This window comes from Talpa occidentalis, unplaced genomic scaffold (assembly GCF_014898055.3).
Source record: "Talpa occidentalis isolate TD23 unplaced genomic scaffold, MPIMG_talOcc4v2.1 talOcc4.15, whole genome shotgun sequence".
Classification (NCBI taxonomy): domain Eukaryota; kingdom Metazoa; phylum Chordata; class Mammalia; order Eulipotyphla; family Talpidae; genus Talpa; species Talpa occidentalis.
This window is the reverse complement of record NW_023601543.1, coordinates 12476033-12492039: the sequence shown is the minus strand read 5'-3', so window position 1 is coordinate 12492039 and position 16007 is coordinate 12476033. Positions and strand designations below refer to the sequence as shown.

The following is a 16007-nucleotide window of genomic DNA, read 5'->3' as shown; positions in this document are numbered from 1 at the left end:
AGACCTTCCACTGTGACCAGCAGTGTATTATTAATTGTATTATTAAGTCCTCTATAGAAACAGAACCCCTACATTTCCACAATCCAATTTAACCTGATCCAAACATCCTATGGGTATCTGGCCAGTTTGCAGATGATCCAGTTGTAGTGTAACAGATATTAACATTTTATTTTTTTTAAACTATTTATTTACTTATTTTTTTAAAGATTTATTTATTTATTTATACAAGCACTGGGTACAGTTAGAAGCGTGGGAGGGTGAGAGAATTCACCAGAGCCAGAGCTGGGAGCAGAATCGAAGTACACTGCTGAGGGGAGCAGCGGGCGGCAGGAGAGGTCTGCGCGCCATGTGAGACCCTCCTCCAGTGGCCAGGGAGCAGCTGGGGATCCAACCGGCGTTGCCCAGGCTGCGGGCAGCTTCACAACCCAGGGCTCAACCGCTGTGCCACGGGAGGCCCGATATTAACATTTTAAAAGCCACTTTCACAGCTCAGGGGTGTCTGTACTCCAGCATTTACATGGATACATGCCTTCCATGCATAACTAAAACTGACCTTTAGGTGGAAAATATCAAAGTCACTTTCTTGTTATTGAATTTAGTAATCATACTCTAATGTCTTCAGAAATACCAGCATTAGCTCAAGTTAACATTTACTGGTCAAATGGGCTGGACTTTGAGCACAGTTAAGACTCTGGCAAACATTAAACAACGAAAAGAAATTTCAGAACTGACTATCACAACTTTCCTTGTGGTGGGAAACCAAGTTCTCTCCTGCAAGACAAACACATTAATGGCTTGCTCACCTATGAAGTTGTTCCACTCAATATCCAGGTCCCCTTGGTTGGCCAAACAGCCTCTCATGATGTTTGAGCAGTAGTTGTAACAAGGCTTCACAGTCACGAGGCCCTGGCAGTGAGAGCAGTAGATCATCTTCAACAGGGCATGGGTACACTCGGCTGTGGGATTTACCTAATTTGGGAAAAGAAGAAAAAAAAGACAATGGTGGAGCACAGGAAAACACAGAAATCAAAGAAATGGAAAAATATTCCATACAGGTAGATCAGAAGAATTAACATCGTTAAAATGGCCATCCTACTCATAGCTATATGCGGACATCATGCAATCCCTATCAAAGTTTCAGTATCATTCTTTGAAGAAATAGAGCAAACGTTATTAAAATTTATATGGAATGAGAAAAAGACCTCAAAATAGCCAAAGCAATCTTAACAAAAAAATAGAAGAGAGGAGGTATCACACTCCCCAAAACTGCAAAATACACTAGAAGATAGAAGAGTATAGTAATCAAAAGAGTATGTATGGTATTGGCATAAAAATAGATACACAGACCAATGGAATAGAATTGAGAGCTCACAAATAAACCCTCATTTATATGAACAGCTAATCTATGATAAAGGAGTGAAAGGTATACAATGGAAAAAGGAAGGTCTCTTCAACAAATGTTGCAGGAAAAACTGGTCAGTCACATGAAAAAGAATGAAACAAAACCACTACCTCTCACAATACATAAAAACTAACTCAACATGAATTAAACACTTGCATGTAAGACCAGAAACAATAAAATACATAGAAAAAAAACAGGCAAAACACTCCATGAGAAGGGCTTCGGGGATGTCACAGGGAATTTGACTCCAACATCAAGGAAAATAAAAGCAAAATAAATGAATGGCACTACATCAAACAAGAAAGCATCTATACCTTGGAAGAAACTATCATTAAGGCAAAGACAATGAACTGAATGGGAGAAACTATTTGCATATCAAATCTGACAAGGGACTAATATTCAATATCTACAAATAACTCATACAATGCAACAAAGAGAGAACAAATAGCCCAATCCAAAAAGGGGGGGGGCAGAAAAGCTGAATGTACACTTCTCCAACAAAACCATAAACATGGTCAACAGGTACATGAGAAAATGTTCAACATCACTTATTGGGAAATGCAAATCAAAACCAGAGTGAGATACCACCTTATTACAGTGAGAATGGCCCATATCAAAAAAACTACAAACTAAGGTTTTCATTAGTGTGGAGAGAAAAGGAACCTTCACACGCTATTGGGGGAAATGTAGACTGGTCCAGTTTCTATGGAAAACAGTATGGAAGTTCCTTGAAACATCAAAAATAGAGCTACTACATGATCCAGAAATTCTACTCCTAGGTATCTATAATACATGAAGAATGCAAAACCACTAATTCAAAGGGATATCTGCATTCCTTTGTTCATTGCAGCCACGTTTACAATAGCCAAGTTATGGGAACAACCTATGTGCCTATAGAAAGAGCAGTGGATTGAGAAGACCTGGTATATATACACAACATAATATTACTCAGCTATTAAAAAAAAAGATGAACGCTTGCCATTTATGACAGCATGAATGAAAGTCGAGGGAATTATGCTAAGTAAAACAGTCAAAAGGAGAAAGACAAATACTGTACTTCACTCACATGTGCAATACAGAGAAACAAAACAAAGGAACTGACAAAACTAAACCAATATAAATCCTAGACCTGAGTGCAGAATCAAGGCTATCAGTGGGTGAGATAGGACAGAGGTGGAAACAAGAGTGGGAGGGGGCCCAGTGGCCAAGGGTAAAGGACTGTGGGTGCTTAGATGGTGGGGGTACAGTGGCAGAATACAACTGAGGAGGTGTGAATCCACTCCCCTAAACCATATCCACTACTGTAAACCAATGTTACATCAGTAAAAAATAAAAATACTAATAAAATACAATTAGGAACAACCTTTATTTTCCAAATAAGGGGGGAAAATTACGACTATCAAGTTGACAATGAAGGCTTGGCCATAAAACTGAACAGAGCTGTTGTCGTGGATCAAATTTAGTACAGCTGGCCTGCTTCCTGAAGCTATCGCTGGCTTAAGATTAGATAAAGGGCAGGTGTGTGCTGGAAAGAAGGGAGGGATGAACTCTGAATTGCCTTGAACAACAGCACTGAGTATACCTCCCACCCTACAAACTCCCATTCGCCTCCCTTCCTACTCCCCACTCATTTTAAATGGTTCAATTATATGTATGGCCTTTTACAAAGAAATTTTCAGAATTAGCTGTGAGGCAAATTCATAGAGGCTTGGTTCACCTTCCCACCACACACACGGTATTACCTCTACCATCACTGTGTTTGTCTTGCCAGATACAAGCACCTTTTCAACCACATTGACTCTTAGGGCTGCCCTTTAGACCTTAATCCAACCCCCAAAATCAAGATTTAGAAGGACACCCAGTGCATACTCCATTCTGTGCTAGTAGCTATGCACAAGGCAATATTAATGGTATGGTGAAGAATAGATGTGGGCTTTTTGTAGTAAATTTAATATAGAATTTACAACATATATTCTCAACAATCAACTCCTGAAATATATGCTACTATAATGCCATGTTACTTCAATAAAAAGGGGAAAATTTAATGTACTCTACAGGGAAGAATGAGTAAATTTTAACTTAGGGTTATATGAAGGCCTTCCAAGGCTTGGGAGCAGTAAAGCATGGTGTTCAAGGACCGGTTTATGGAAGAGGTGAGACTTTGGCGCAATTTTAAACAAAGGATTGGATTTAAGTAGTCACAAGAAAACATGCAGTAAGGGAAAATGCAAAGCAAAAAGCTATAAGACAATGTACCAAGCATAAGCTGTCCTCTTAGTGTGGGGTGGGGGATTTGAAGGGCCTGAACACCAGGAAAGAACTAAGACACCATATAGTAGGACACAGGGTTATCAAAAACTAACAAGGAAGGGAAGCAACAAGAATGAAAGCTGTTTAGAAGTCAAAGCGGACTAGATGTCTCATCTGTAGAGAAACGTGGCTGAGTCTCATCTTTCTAGTTCTATAAGGAGAAACTGTCTTGGCCACAGAAAAGCTGGCTCCATCCTGTCACTCATTTTCACCAATGCTTGGAAGGGACCATGGCTTGGTATCACATGCTGGCAGTTAAGTGAAAGTACTTGTCTTCTCATTCTCTCTGCACAACCCACATCCTGCCCCCCCCCCTTCTGAAGTTAGTATCAGAGGATGCATGCATTCTTTATCAGTATCAGCCAGTTTTGCAAACACAGGCTTTTGAAAGCAGATACCACCACAAGGACAGATGCAGGGATGCAGAGCAGAGTACTTCACCTGCTCTGGACTGTTACTCGGGATACCACTTATCGCAGTCCCATTAGGAACAGGGAGGGGGGTTAGCACAATCAGGAGAAAAACTTTAACTGCTAGGATCCTATGTATTGCACGTGCGTGTGCTCGCTCTCTCTCTCTCTCTCTCTCTCTCTCTCTCTCACCCCAAACAGAACTCTTGCCTAAATTATCACAAAAGTGTGATAATTGTATACTCAAGTCAACATTCCCTATGAAGAATCATGATTTTTTTCACAGTTCAACCAGTCCCAAATGTTTTCCTAGGACCTAAATTAGTCCTTTTAACTATGCATTCATATTCAGTAAATCTTGGCTAGCCAATACCTTGCAGGAATGGCCATTCTGGCTAGTCAGAAGTACTTTTCTTTCAAGTAGCAGATGGTTACAAATTTCACACTGGTCCCTCCCTCATTATGAGCAAACAGGCCTGGACAGGAGAATCCTAGGGTCACAGAAATCTTCAGAGTTGGAAAGGGCCTTGGAGAACAATGAATCTAGTTCTCACTTTAAGAGATAAGAAACTCAAAACCAAAAAGATTAGTGCAGTTGCTGACAGTCACACTGCTACTTTTGATTTAAGAAGTATCTACATTTGACTTAAGTATCGTACCTCTTCCAACATTTGTCATGAACAGCTTTCCCAGATATATCATGTCATCCTGCCTTCTTAAAAAGAAGATATAAAGCTCTTATCTTAAGTACTGGTTGTTTCTTAATTTTAGTTAGGTTCTACAAAGGTGAGATGGCTAACTGGCTGGATTTTAGAGAGGTAATGAGTTATGTAAATGTCTACGAAAAACCATAGAAGAGTACTTGGCATTTGTGGAATATTATGCTTACTTAAGAGTAAACAATGCCTTAGAGTAACAAGAAATGTAGAAAGTTAAAGTGTCAATAAATAGTTACTGAGTGCCCACTGTACCAGGGAATACTCTGGACTGTATTTATGATAAGGTATCAAGGCAAGTAGGAATTTGTGTTAGAATATGAACCCTGTCCTAGAAAACACAAATAATTTCCAAATGGCACAGGGCCTTTAGGAAATAAACAAAAAATTTAAATTTAACAGTTATATTCAAGAAACATTCTTTTTCAAATAATGTCCTTTCCTTCTCCTTTTCTCTTTTAATTCTAGGAAGTGGTCTGCTAGATTCTTAGTTCAATTGCAAGTTAAACCATGGATGCTTCCAGTCCCAAATCACTTATTTCCAGCCCCCAAAATTACTTATTTAGTTAAGTGGATTTACTATGAGACCCAAGACCAAGGGGTAGATCATGCCACACGGGGACCCAAGGTCTTCCTTTAATCCTCAGTCATGTGTTGATTCTTTAGAGCACGGCATGCCACTGAAAATGATCTGCTTGCTCCTTTGGGTCATACCTCTTGACTAATATATTTGATCAGCTTTCAGAAGAATCTGTTGAGCCCAGAGGTCAGTGGCTTACAGAATCCTTTGGGCTGGGGTAGGTGTGGGAGTATGGGTTATGTCTGCTTTTGTAAGTCACATTTTCCAGACCTCTCTTAGGGATTAAATAGTTGCTTCTCAAAATGATATCTAGGAAAAGAAAAACTGTATTTTTCCTGCTGAACCACTAACACAAACAATGGCTTACGGCATCAGAGAGAATATGCTTATTTCATTTCTATGGCTTCATTCATGTGAAGGTCTTTATGTCAAGATTCAAGAGAAAAATATTCTGTTCTATTTCAGAATTATTTGTCTACTCTTATAGGTAGCTATTATATAATTCTGCTTACTTATATGATATAGAAAACTTATTATGGCCAATCCTCTGTTCTAAGTACTTTACATGCATCTATTCATTTGTGTCTCAATATACTCCTATATGAGTATGACCATCTCGTGTCACAGATGAGGAAGCAGAGGTCAGAAAAGATTAAGGGACTCACATGAGGTCTTTCAGTAAATGGCAGAGACACAATTTGAACCCGAGCAGGTCACTTCTAGAAAAGATACATTCGACTTCCTTGATATGTATCTGAATGGCTTCTTCTGAGTGACAGACTGTAGAAACTGGGAGTAGCTATACACAGGACTGCCCCTTCTCCACCGCTCTCATACCCAGCGCAGGACACTCACTTGGGAGTGAACATAGCTACTGGAATGGATTTTTTTAAGTGAAAATTTGCATTTATTGACCAAATGAATCAGTATTTATATTGGGTGGCAAGTTAGGATGCAAATGTTCTACACAGAGCAATATTTGACCATTCACTTGGCTGAGATGACATATTGTTTAATAAACACCACTGACTTATTCAGCCAATGCAATATCCTCAGAACATTTCAAGATGTTGTAGGGGTGAAAAAAAAATATAGATCACTCATTGGCCCCTACTCACAAACCATTGAAAGGCTCAAGCAAATGTTGCTGGCCATGGAGAGAAAAGGGTTCATTTGAACAAAACCAAAGACAATGTCTATTTTCATCAACATTATAGCATTTTGAAAGAATTGCAGCTAAATGTAGAGATGGTCAATTTCTACTAGAAACCTGAACATTATATAAGAAAATGGTTTTGACATTACTTATGTAGGAATGAGCTGGTTTGTTTTTTTTTTTAACTGTTTGGGGGCAATATGATAGAAGGGAACATTATTGTGGTCATACTTGTATATTAAGTCACTTGGCTGAGATGTTATTGACCCACAGTTAAGACCAAGCTGAGTTATTGACCCACAGTGACAACATAGTAATAGCCCATTTCCCAGTCTAATTCTAGGAGCGATGCTGTAGAACTGAGATTTTAGGAGGCAGTCTATGTTTCATATATGTAAAAATCCCATTGGGGGCCTCCCTGGTGGCGCAGGGGGTTAAGACGCAACCTATGAAGCTATCCACAGCCACTGCAGCACAAGTTTGATCCCCGGCCAGGAAGCTACCCACATGGCACAGCAGACCTCTCCTGTCTCGCCCGCTACTCCCCTCAGCAGTATATTTCAGTCAGTCTGCCTGTTCTGTTCCCCACTGTCTCTGGTGAATCCTCTCCCCCCCACCCCACACCTCTGGCCTGTACCCCATTTCTTATATGCATAAATAGAGATTTTTAAAAAATCCCTTTTAACTTATTAAAATGCTGGTAAAAATATTCATCCTGGCCTTCCTCAGGATATATATTTAACATGACATCTGCACGCCATGTCTGCTATTAAAAGCCTTTCCAGAAAGTTCCCTTCTTTGCAAAGACTATTTTTTAATATAGATTGAGACTTTCTATCAAATAAACCTGCATTTTCCACACACCACATTAAAAACTACTGCAAGCAGCCCCCCAAATGAAAAATGCTGGGTTTCATTTCAGTAATTCAGAATGAGCCTTGAGCCACATTGCACAGTGATGGCAGTCAACACGCTGTGCTGAAGTTAAAAACACATTTCCTTCCGTTTATTCCAGCTCCTAACATACATTCGCTGCAACATTTTTTTCTGCACAGCCAGTCATACCAAACAAACAGAGAAGGTCTAGATTTTATCGGTTGCTTGGTAACATAAGCACCCAATAAAAATAACAGGAAATATTTCCCCAAATTATGGTAATAGAAAGAGATAGGGAACCCAAACATGGCATGAGATGTGATGAGTTTATTCAACAAAACTAACTGGTTTTGAATTCAGTGCACACACATATACTCGCAAAGAAGGCAGGATGAGAACTTCTTAGCTATTTTCCTGGTACTAGAATTTTTAAAACATGACAAAATCTATGGGATGAGCTAAGATCTGTTCAGAAACAGTTGTAGATACGTTATAGAGAAAGTATGAAATCACGTAAATACTTGAAAGCATGTCTTGCTTTAAATTATTAGACTCAGCTCTAAGTCCGACTCAATCACAAGGCAGCCCTATCAGCATTAGACTGTTACAGGCTAGAACCACAATTCGTAAATCGAAGCATCGTTGTCTTAACCGCCTTGTGCACGTAAGCACTTGTGCATGGAAGGCTCTACTTTTTCTTGAGATCATGTGATCTCCTTTGATTCAGTCCTTGGCACTCGCCACACTCCCGCCATCCCATCTCCACTGCCACTACAGCGGGTCGTTGTATTCCCAGTCTTTTCAGTTTGTGGGGGTAAAACAATATTAAAGGTTGAATTAATATCTGAACTTCGTTTCTTGAAAAGTTTTTGCACTGACCCCTGAAAAACTTTACACTTCCAGTGACTGTGGGAGATGGCGAAATAGTTTGTGTCACCCTCTTGTAAGCTTTGGGGCCTGTGAATCAACACAAATGGGGAGGGGGAGCCATAGACGTTGTTTTCAAGCAAGACAGTCATTTAGACATCACAATGGTGAGGCACGGATTTCTAATTATAGCCCCTGTAGTTTGGGGTGGGGGTGTAGACATAGTCCCATTATGTCAGTGTTAATTGAAACCATGAGAGTGCAACTCTCTTTGGCATAGGAGCTATTAATTTTCATGGTGCATGTAACCACTTGTGCATTTTTGAAAGACCACAACAGACTTCACCCTTCCAGGCAAAACTGCTGCTACAAAAGCAGGTAAATAAGAAATGTATCATGAACCATGACAAGTAAAGATGGAATAAGTAATACAAAGATGTGTAGCACCAGGGTATTCTGGAACCATCTGTTACTAATTAAAGGACTTTTCTGAAGTTGGAATGGTGAAACTCAACAGAGTGTGCTGAGATAGGTGCATGTTTGGGCCCAGAAAATCTGAAGCAAGGCTAAGAACTGACTTGCTCCTGAAGTTAAGCCTCCTGGTGCTATATCCCTTTTCAAGGCTTACTGCTCACCAGTCACTTAGTGCTTGGCTGACGGCTTAGTGCGCACCAGTCAGTTCAAGTTGTAACTGCAACCTTTGTTGCATAAGTGAACAGGGAAAGCAGGGCACCCATGCAAGAATGAGGAATGGTTCAAGGAGGGGAAAGGTCCCAGGTGAGCTCCAGTGTAAATAACTTGATCTGGATTAACTATGCATTGTTTAGGGATGCTGACAAAGGTACTAATGGCTGCACAGTTGGCAGGAGTTCAGGAACCAGACTATTCCTTTAATTATAACCATCATCTTCCCCACTTGCTCCCACCCCACCCTCCTGTGTCCCCACAAACTTTTGCAATTTACAATGAAAATATCAGGAGGAAAGGAGAAAGCCAAAACATGCTGGAAAGAATTGTTTCCTGACAGTTTATGGTGGGGAGATGAGCCGGAGAGCAAACGAAAGTGTAGTAATGAAATGCATCCAATCAACTCATGCTTCTACCACCCAGTTCTAATATGCAGTAGCCTGTAAGCACCACTTTTATATAACACAATTCTTTAGAACATTTCTCTTCACTCTGGCGAATGGAAGTTTCCTCGCTAACTAGAGGGACCATGTGTAGTCCTGGCTGCTTATCATGAATGAGTGTCAAATGTTTCCTGTGTATGATTGTTGATCAGTGCCTCGGTTTATACAATAAGTATCTCAATTTGGAAAATAAAAGATATGCCACCTTCACTCTAAATGAACTCTGATAAGCACTTAGGTCACTCTTTATCACTGCTCTTGAGTTTTGATGTCAGTGACTCCTCCACTCTGCTAAACAACCCACGTGGAGGCTGCTGTCCTTGTGTCTCTAGACTGTTCAGCAGGAGAATAAAATTTGGCTTTACCTTTGGGGGTCTAAAGGTAACAGCACTAAGATCAGTCTGCAAAGGTAACTTTGGCCCAGTACAATCTATTTTTTCACTGGTATTGAGTCATGGAAGGGCAGAGGTGAAATGTCTTCAAGAATTTCAAATTTCGGGCCTCCCCGGTGGCGCAGCGGTTGAGTGCTGGGTTGCGAAGCTGCCCACAGCCTCTGCAGAGCCAGTTCAATCCCCGCTGCTCCCCGGCCACCGAGGGAGGGTCCCACATGGCGCGCAGACCTCTCCTGCCGCCCGCTGCTCCCCTCAGCAGTGTACTTCGGTCCTTCTGCCTGCTCTGCTCCCCGCTCTGGCTCTGGTGAATTCTCTCACCCTCCCGCGCTTCTGACTGTACCCAGTGCTTGTATAAGTAAATAAATAAATCTTAAAAAAAAAAAAATTTCAAATTTCATCTTTGGTTGGGAGTGATGGGTGAATGAAGGAATCACAGTTTTTCCCTTGAAATCTCGCTCCAACCCTGTCCTGCTGCATAGAACTGAGGAAAGCAAAGCTTCTCTGGAGCAACCAAATGGGAAAGGTAAAGCTGCACTCTGTCTGTCCCCTTCTAGAAGAGGGAGATCATGTCACCACTGCTGACCAAGGCGGGCCCCCTGAGTAAAGAGGACTTTCTGAAAAGTACTGGACTGGTTCGAATTGAAATTTCACTTACAAATAAGGAAAATGTGGTTTGTTTCATCTGCCTCTGCCTACATATTGCCATTTCATCTTTGCTCATAATCTGGGAAACAGAACACAGCAGGTGGTCCACATTAAGTGTCACAGAAAGCCTAGCTGTGTATGTTTCTTTCTCTGGAAGGGAAGTAAATAGGAATTAAAAAGAAGTGTTAAACCCATTATTAAAATTAAGTTTCCAAGGCCATCAGGGAGCTGATGGTGCAAGGGGTTAAGAGGCATCACTATGATTCTATCCGCAGCCACTGCAGCACAGGTTCAATCCCTGGCAGTGTATTTCAGTCAGTCAGCCTGTTCTGCTCCCCACTCTGTCTCTGGTGAATCCTCTCAACCCCCATACCCCAGCTTTTGTGTGCATAAATAAATAAATCTTTTTTAAAATATTAAGGTTCCAAAGTGGAACCTATATCCTGCTTCTAAAAATAGCTACCAAGGAAACCACTGGAAAAAAAAAATGACTAGAACTGAGACTACCCTGGGGGTGGGGTGTGGTGTGGAGGACAGGGAACAACGGACTGAGGTGGAGGACTCTGGGTGCTTGGGTGGTGGTGTGGAGTGCTGACACACTCCTGAAGAGGTGTGAGCCTATACCCCTAAATACATACAGTGTCCTAAGCCAATGTTAGCTCAATAAAAAATAATACAATATAAAGAAAAGAAGAGTAATACTGAGAGATGAGGGGGCTCAACACACTCTATCACTACGTAATGTGCAGGCGTAAAGACAAAGTATGAGAGAGAAGAGGTTATTACAGGAGCAATGGAAGCAACTGACTTGTCTATCTCACTCAAAACTTCTTTTGAAAAGAAACAAACCAGAGCAAACAAGGAATGCCAACAGCGCTTACCACAGAGACTTTGCTCACTACATCTCTGGCAACTGCCAAGCCTTGAGCAAAGGTGCGGGCCGCTACAAATGCACGAGTGACCTGCAGCTTCAGTTTCCGAGGGACGTCGCCAAAGGGCTTCAGCTGCTCAGTGTACTTGCTCACGCATTCCAGATACTCGTCTGTGAAATGGTATTGAGAGTTGACCAGGCGGAACATGCGCTCCAGAAGGCGGGCCCAGAAGTCATTGAGCATTTCTTCCAGGTTCACGTTCCCCGCCACATAGTAGCGCTTCAGCTCTTCGAAGAGATCTTTAAATAGCTCAGAATTTTGCATGTACAAGCGGCCATATGTCTTCACAAACATGTCATTCAGGGATTTCTCTGCATTTTCAAGTAGTTCTTTGAAGAATTCTAAGAACAAAACAAAAAAGGGGGTTTTAGTAATTGAATAACGGCTTTTAGGTATATCTGCAAACTGAAAAGGAGATCTGGAATAGAAATGGGAAAACATATTGCTATATAGGGTGAGTTTCTATTGGGGAATTCAGCATCTCTGATGATTTATAAATGAAAGAAAACCAATCTCACGACCTCACATGTGAATACGTGTATGAGGAACAAAATAAAATTTATCAACAACTTCTCAGGTGTCAATCTTTCTCTCTCTCTCTCTCTCTCTCTCTGTCTCTCACACACACACACACACACACACACACACACACATACACACACACGGTGTAAATAAAGAACTGGATTACAATGGGTGCACAAAGTCTAAAACACACATTTTCCTAGAACATTTTAATGCAAGAATCTAAACCAAAGTTAATAATGTCTTCTAATTGCAACCTGACACCAGAACAGGTGTTTTCAAAAGATGTTTTCCTTGGACACAGTTTTTTTCTTTTCTTCTTCTTACATCTGCATGACATGCAAGAAAGCCGCCTGGGAAGTGCTTGAGGCCAAGAAACATAATGAAACACTCTTAGAATTGAGCTCATAAGTTCCTTGAAAATAAGTTCTTAAGCGATCCCTCTAACATTAGTACAAAGTAAAGTTCCCAAGTTGACTCTGGGTTCTTAAAATTCATCCAGTAACATCATGAGATTTGGGGGTGAATGGGGAGAGACTGAATCACAGATTTGGTATATTTATAAGACAACATGGAAAAATAGATATAATTAATACCTGGTTATTTCAGATTTAATTTTTGGCTGCCACATACCAATGCTTAAGTGGTAAAGATTTTAATCTCTTAAGTAGAAATGACAAATTAGTTTCTTCTGAAGTTTTTCTCAGGAAGTTCAATAATGAGAGAAGCGAATAGTGTTTAGTGTTTATCTGTTGTTAATCAGTCTTCAAGAATCTCTTCCCTGGTATAAACATAAACACCTCATGATATCAAATTTATAAGCAGGAAATATAATAAATAGCCAAGCAAAATATAAGAACCACATCAAATAATAAACTGCCTCGGAGTGAGGAACAGAAAATATAAAGCCTCCTTTAAAGTCAGACAAACATTCACGAGCTTATCAACATGCAACGGTGCTCTGAAACCATTCTCTTCTCATGTTGGGTGGGCAGATCAAAGGCTGACAACAAATTCCAAAGTTTCTCAAAACCTGGACTGAATCCACTGAAACCTTTTAAAGGAAATGTGTGTGACCTTCCTTAGCTCTAAGAGATCCCACCCCTGTGCCCCCAACTCATCACCACATGGTGTTGAGGCTTGGGCTAAAGCCCATACTCCTCTGGATTCCCATTTTCCAAATTTTGTGCATTGGTAGGGTCTTTTTGGAGGGGAAGGGATGAGGTGGTCTCTTCTTTCCTTTCTGTCTAGTTTTCATTCTACTACCACTTGTCTCTTATTTCCTGATGTTTCTTTTCTGAGAGAAAAAAGGAGAAATAGAAATGGATTCCCCCTGAAACATCCACAAATAGGCAGATCAACTCCTCATCTCCATTACAAGTGCAGAGCCAAAAGCCAGAAAATATACAAGGAGCTTGAGGAAGCACCTCCAAACCCTGAGTGGTCCCTGGATGGCCATGCCTCGGAAGTGCTTGTCAGAAATGCAAGGTCTTGGGCCCAACCTAAAATGAGTAAGAAATCCTGGGGGTAGGGCACAGTCATCTGTGATTCTGCTGGACCTAAAGTTTGAGAATCACTGTTCTAATAAAAGTCTCCTGTATCCCCTTCTCACTAGCAATCACCTCCAGCTGGGGGCTATGTTCAATGCAAAGCATGAATGTTTTAATTGGGGAAAATGTCCTTCCACTGAATAGTGATTTCAAAAAGTTTTCTTGCATTCTTGAACGTGACTTCAGCTTTGGGGACAAATTTTCATGTGTGGAAGTGTCTCTCAACTAACTGTCAAGATGCACGTAGCCTTTTTTTTTTAAACAATTCAAAGTTGGAGGCTCTAAGGGTTTAAAAAAAAAAAAAAAAAAAAGATATTAACTGTCTTCTGGTCTACCTCCCAGACCTTACCTGTATCACTAGTACCCCTGCCAAATGGTCCTGGTTCATCAGAGGCAAAAAGTAGGTACATTGAGTTGTGTGTTATTACACATCCAGTGTGTTGCACACACAGCTAACACATTGGAAAAATAAAGAACTGGTCAGTGAGATCAATATGAAAATCTCCTGTCATTCCAGTGCACTTAATATCTAATCATCTAAAAGCAGATTCCAAAGGCAAGCATAGGTCCTTTCCTGTAATGGATTTTTACTGTATTGTTCATGAAATTGGCACACATCATTTAGGGTCGAAATAGGATATAGAGAATTATCTGACTTGGGCTTTCAAGGCTCATTTAGTCAGCAATTCTAACTATTCCACTTGCATTTCTAATGAATGACATTTACAATGGTTCTGCTTTTAAGGGTGGGGCAGAGCGGCATGTCAAGCTCAGTTTTCATGTATTACTTCTATAAAATGTCAGTTCATCCTTTAGGCATTAAAGTGCTCCAGGTTAGGGCCTTCCCTGGTGGCGCAGGTGGTTGAGTGCCGCACTGTGAAGCTGTCCACAGCCTCTGCAGCGCCGGTTCGATCCCGGCCAGCCAGGGAAGGTCCCACATGGAGCGGCAGACGTCTCCTGTCTCACCCACTGCTCCCCTCAGCAGTGTATTTCGTCAGTCTGCCTGTTCTGTTTCCCGCTCTGTCTCTGGTGAATCCTCTCGCCCTCCGGCGCATCTGGCCTGTACTCCAGGCTCTTGTATAAATGAATAAATCTTTAAAAAAAAAATAAAGTGCTCCATGTTAAACACTAAGATGCTGACTATTTTATAGAAAAAAAAAATCATTCTTAGAGCTCCTCATCCTGGTTGAGCTTTGGGTTGATGTCGCTAATGTAGGTAGTTCAGAGTACTAGAGAAATCAATCAATGAAGAGACTGATTTCAAAGCTACTTGTCCACCTGTTCGCTGTCTTATTTGCCTGCTGTCCAACACTACCATGGAGCACACTTCATTTCCCATGATTCAAATCCTGTCTCAGAAGGTTTTGGTGTGTGTGTGTGTGTGTGTGTGTATGTGTGTGTGTGTGTGTGATGTGGGTTTATACTTTAGCAAATTAGCTTGGTACTACATACATGCTAAATTCTAAATCATTTGATCAATCAGAAAACTGATTTCCTTTCCTAAAATCTGACAATTTAATCCCTCCAAAAGGCTATGATATTTGACAGGTATTTACTGAGTAGCTATTATGAGCTCAAGCCATAGCATATAGCTTTCACGTGCATCTTAACCTTCCTGCCCAATCAGACTATAATGCCAATTTCTAGAAATACAAACTTCCTCCATCCAATTTACCTTTATTATATTGCCACTCTCCATGCATGGTTTTATGGGTGTATCTGAGATTTTTAAGCATATAACAATTTTCAATTACTCATTTCCTATAGTAGGCTTGAAAATATCCTCGTATGTCACCTACAGGAGTCAACAGAACAAAAAATCTAGGGATCCAAAAGACTCAAACTATTTCTCCTTAGATTTAGTCACACTGGTACACGGGATTACTCTACCCATGCTTTTTGTCTCAGAGAGACCTTGTAAGGATGACAGAACTGAAATTCCAAAATCCATACCAATTAGGTACAACATCAATCAAAGTACAATAATTTGTGGTAAGATGAGGGGGAAAAAAAAACAACTTTGCATTTTTTCTTGTCAATGACTAACAGGACACAGATTAAACATTCAAAACTCAGGATCAGGGTCAGGGTCAGATCTTAACTGCTAAATAAGAACTCTCAGGGGTCCTCTCTGGTGGCCTAACAGTTAAGTCTCAGAGATATCACTGCTGTGGCCTGAGTTTGATCCCCAGCCAGGGACCTAACCCAAAATGTGTAGCAGACTTCTGTCTCATCCGCTGCTCCCCTCAGCAGTGTATTTCAGCAGATCTGCCTGTTCTCCCCACTCTGTCTCTGGTGAATCCTCTCACCTCCAACCCCCCTCCCACCTCTGGCCTACATCCCATTTCTTGTATGCATAAATAAATAAAAACTTTTTTAAAAAAGAAAACTCAGTTTTACTCATCCATTCTCTCACCCAAGATCAAATACTTAATGCAGAACATAGCAGCTATATTTGCAAGAAAAAAAAGGAAACTAGACAAGCATTTTACTGACTGAAACCAAAATGAAACTTCAGT

At 40.8% G+C, this 16007-nt stretch overlaps 1 protein-coding gene across 2 annotated transcripts in view; it reads right to left on the bottom strand.

The window, feature by feature from the left end:
* GPC4 (glypican 4) overlaps positions 1 to 16007 on the bottom strand; it is a 93948-nt gene that overhangs the window by 10325 nt on the left and 67616 nt on the right. For both annotated transcript variants that reach the window (XM_037511920.2, XM_037511921.2), the window contains exons 3-4: positions 11366 to 11757; positions 804 to 969 (exon numbers count right to left, since the gene is read on the bottom strand). In XM_037511920.2, coding sequence (XP_037367817.1) covers positions 804 to 969; positions 11366 to 11757 — 558 coding nt within the window. The remainder of the gene's footprint in view (positions 1 to 803; positions 970 to 11365; positions 11758 to 16007) is intronic.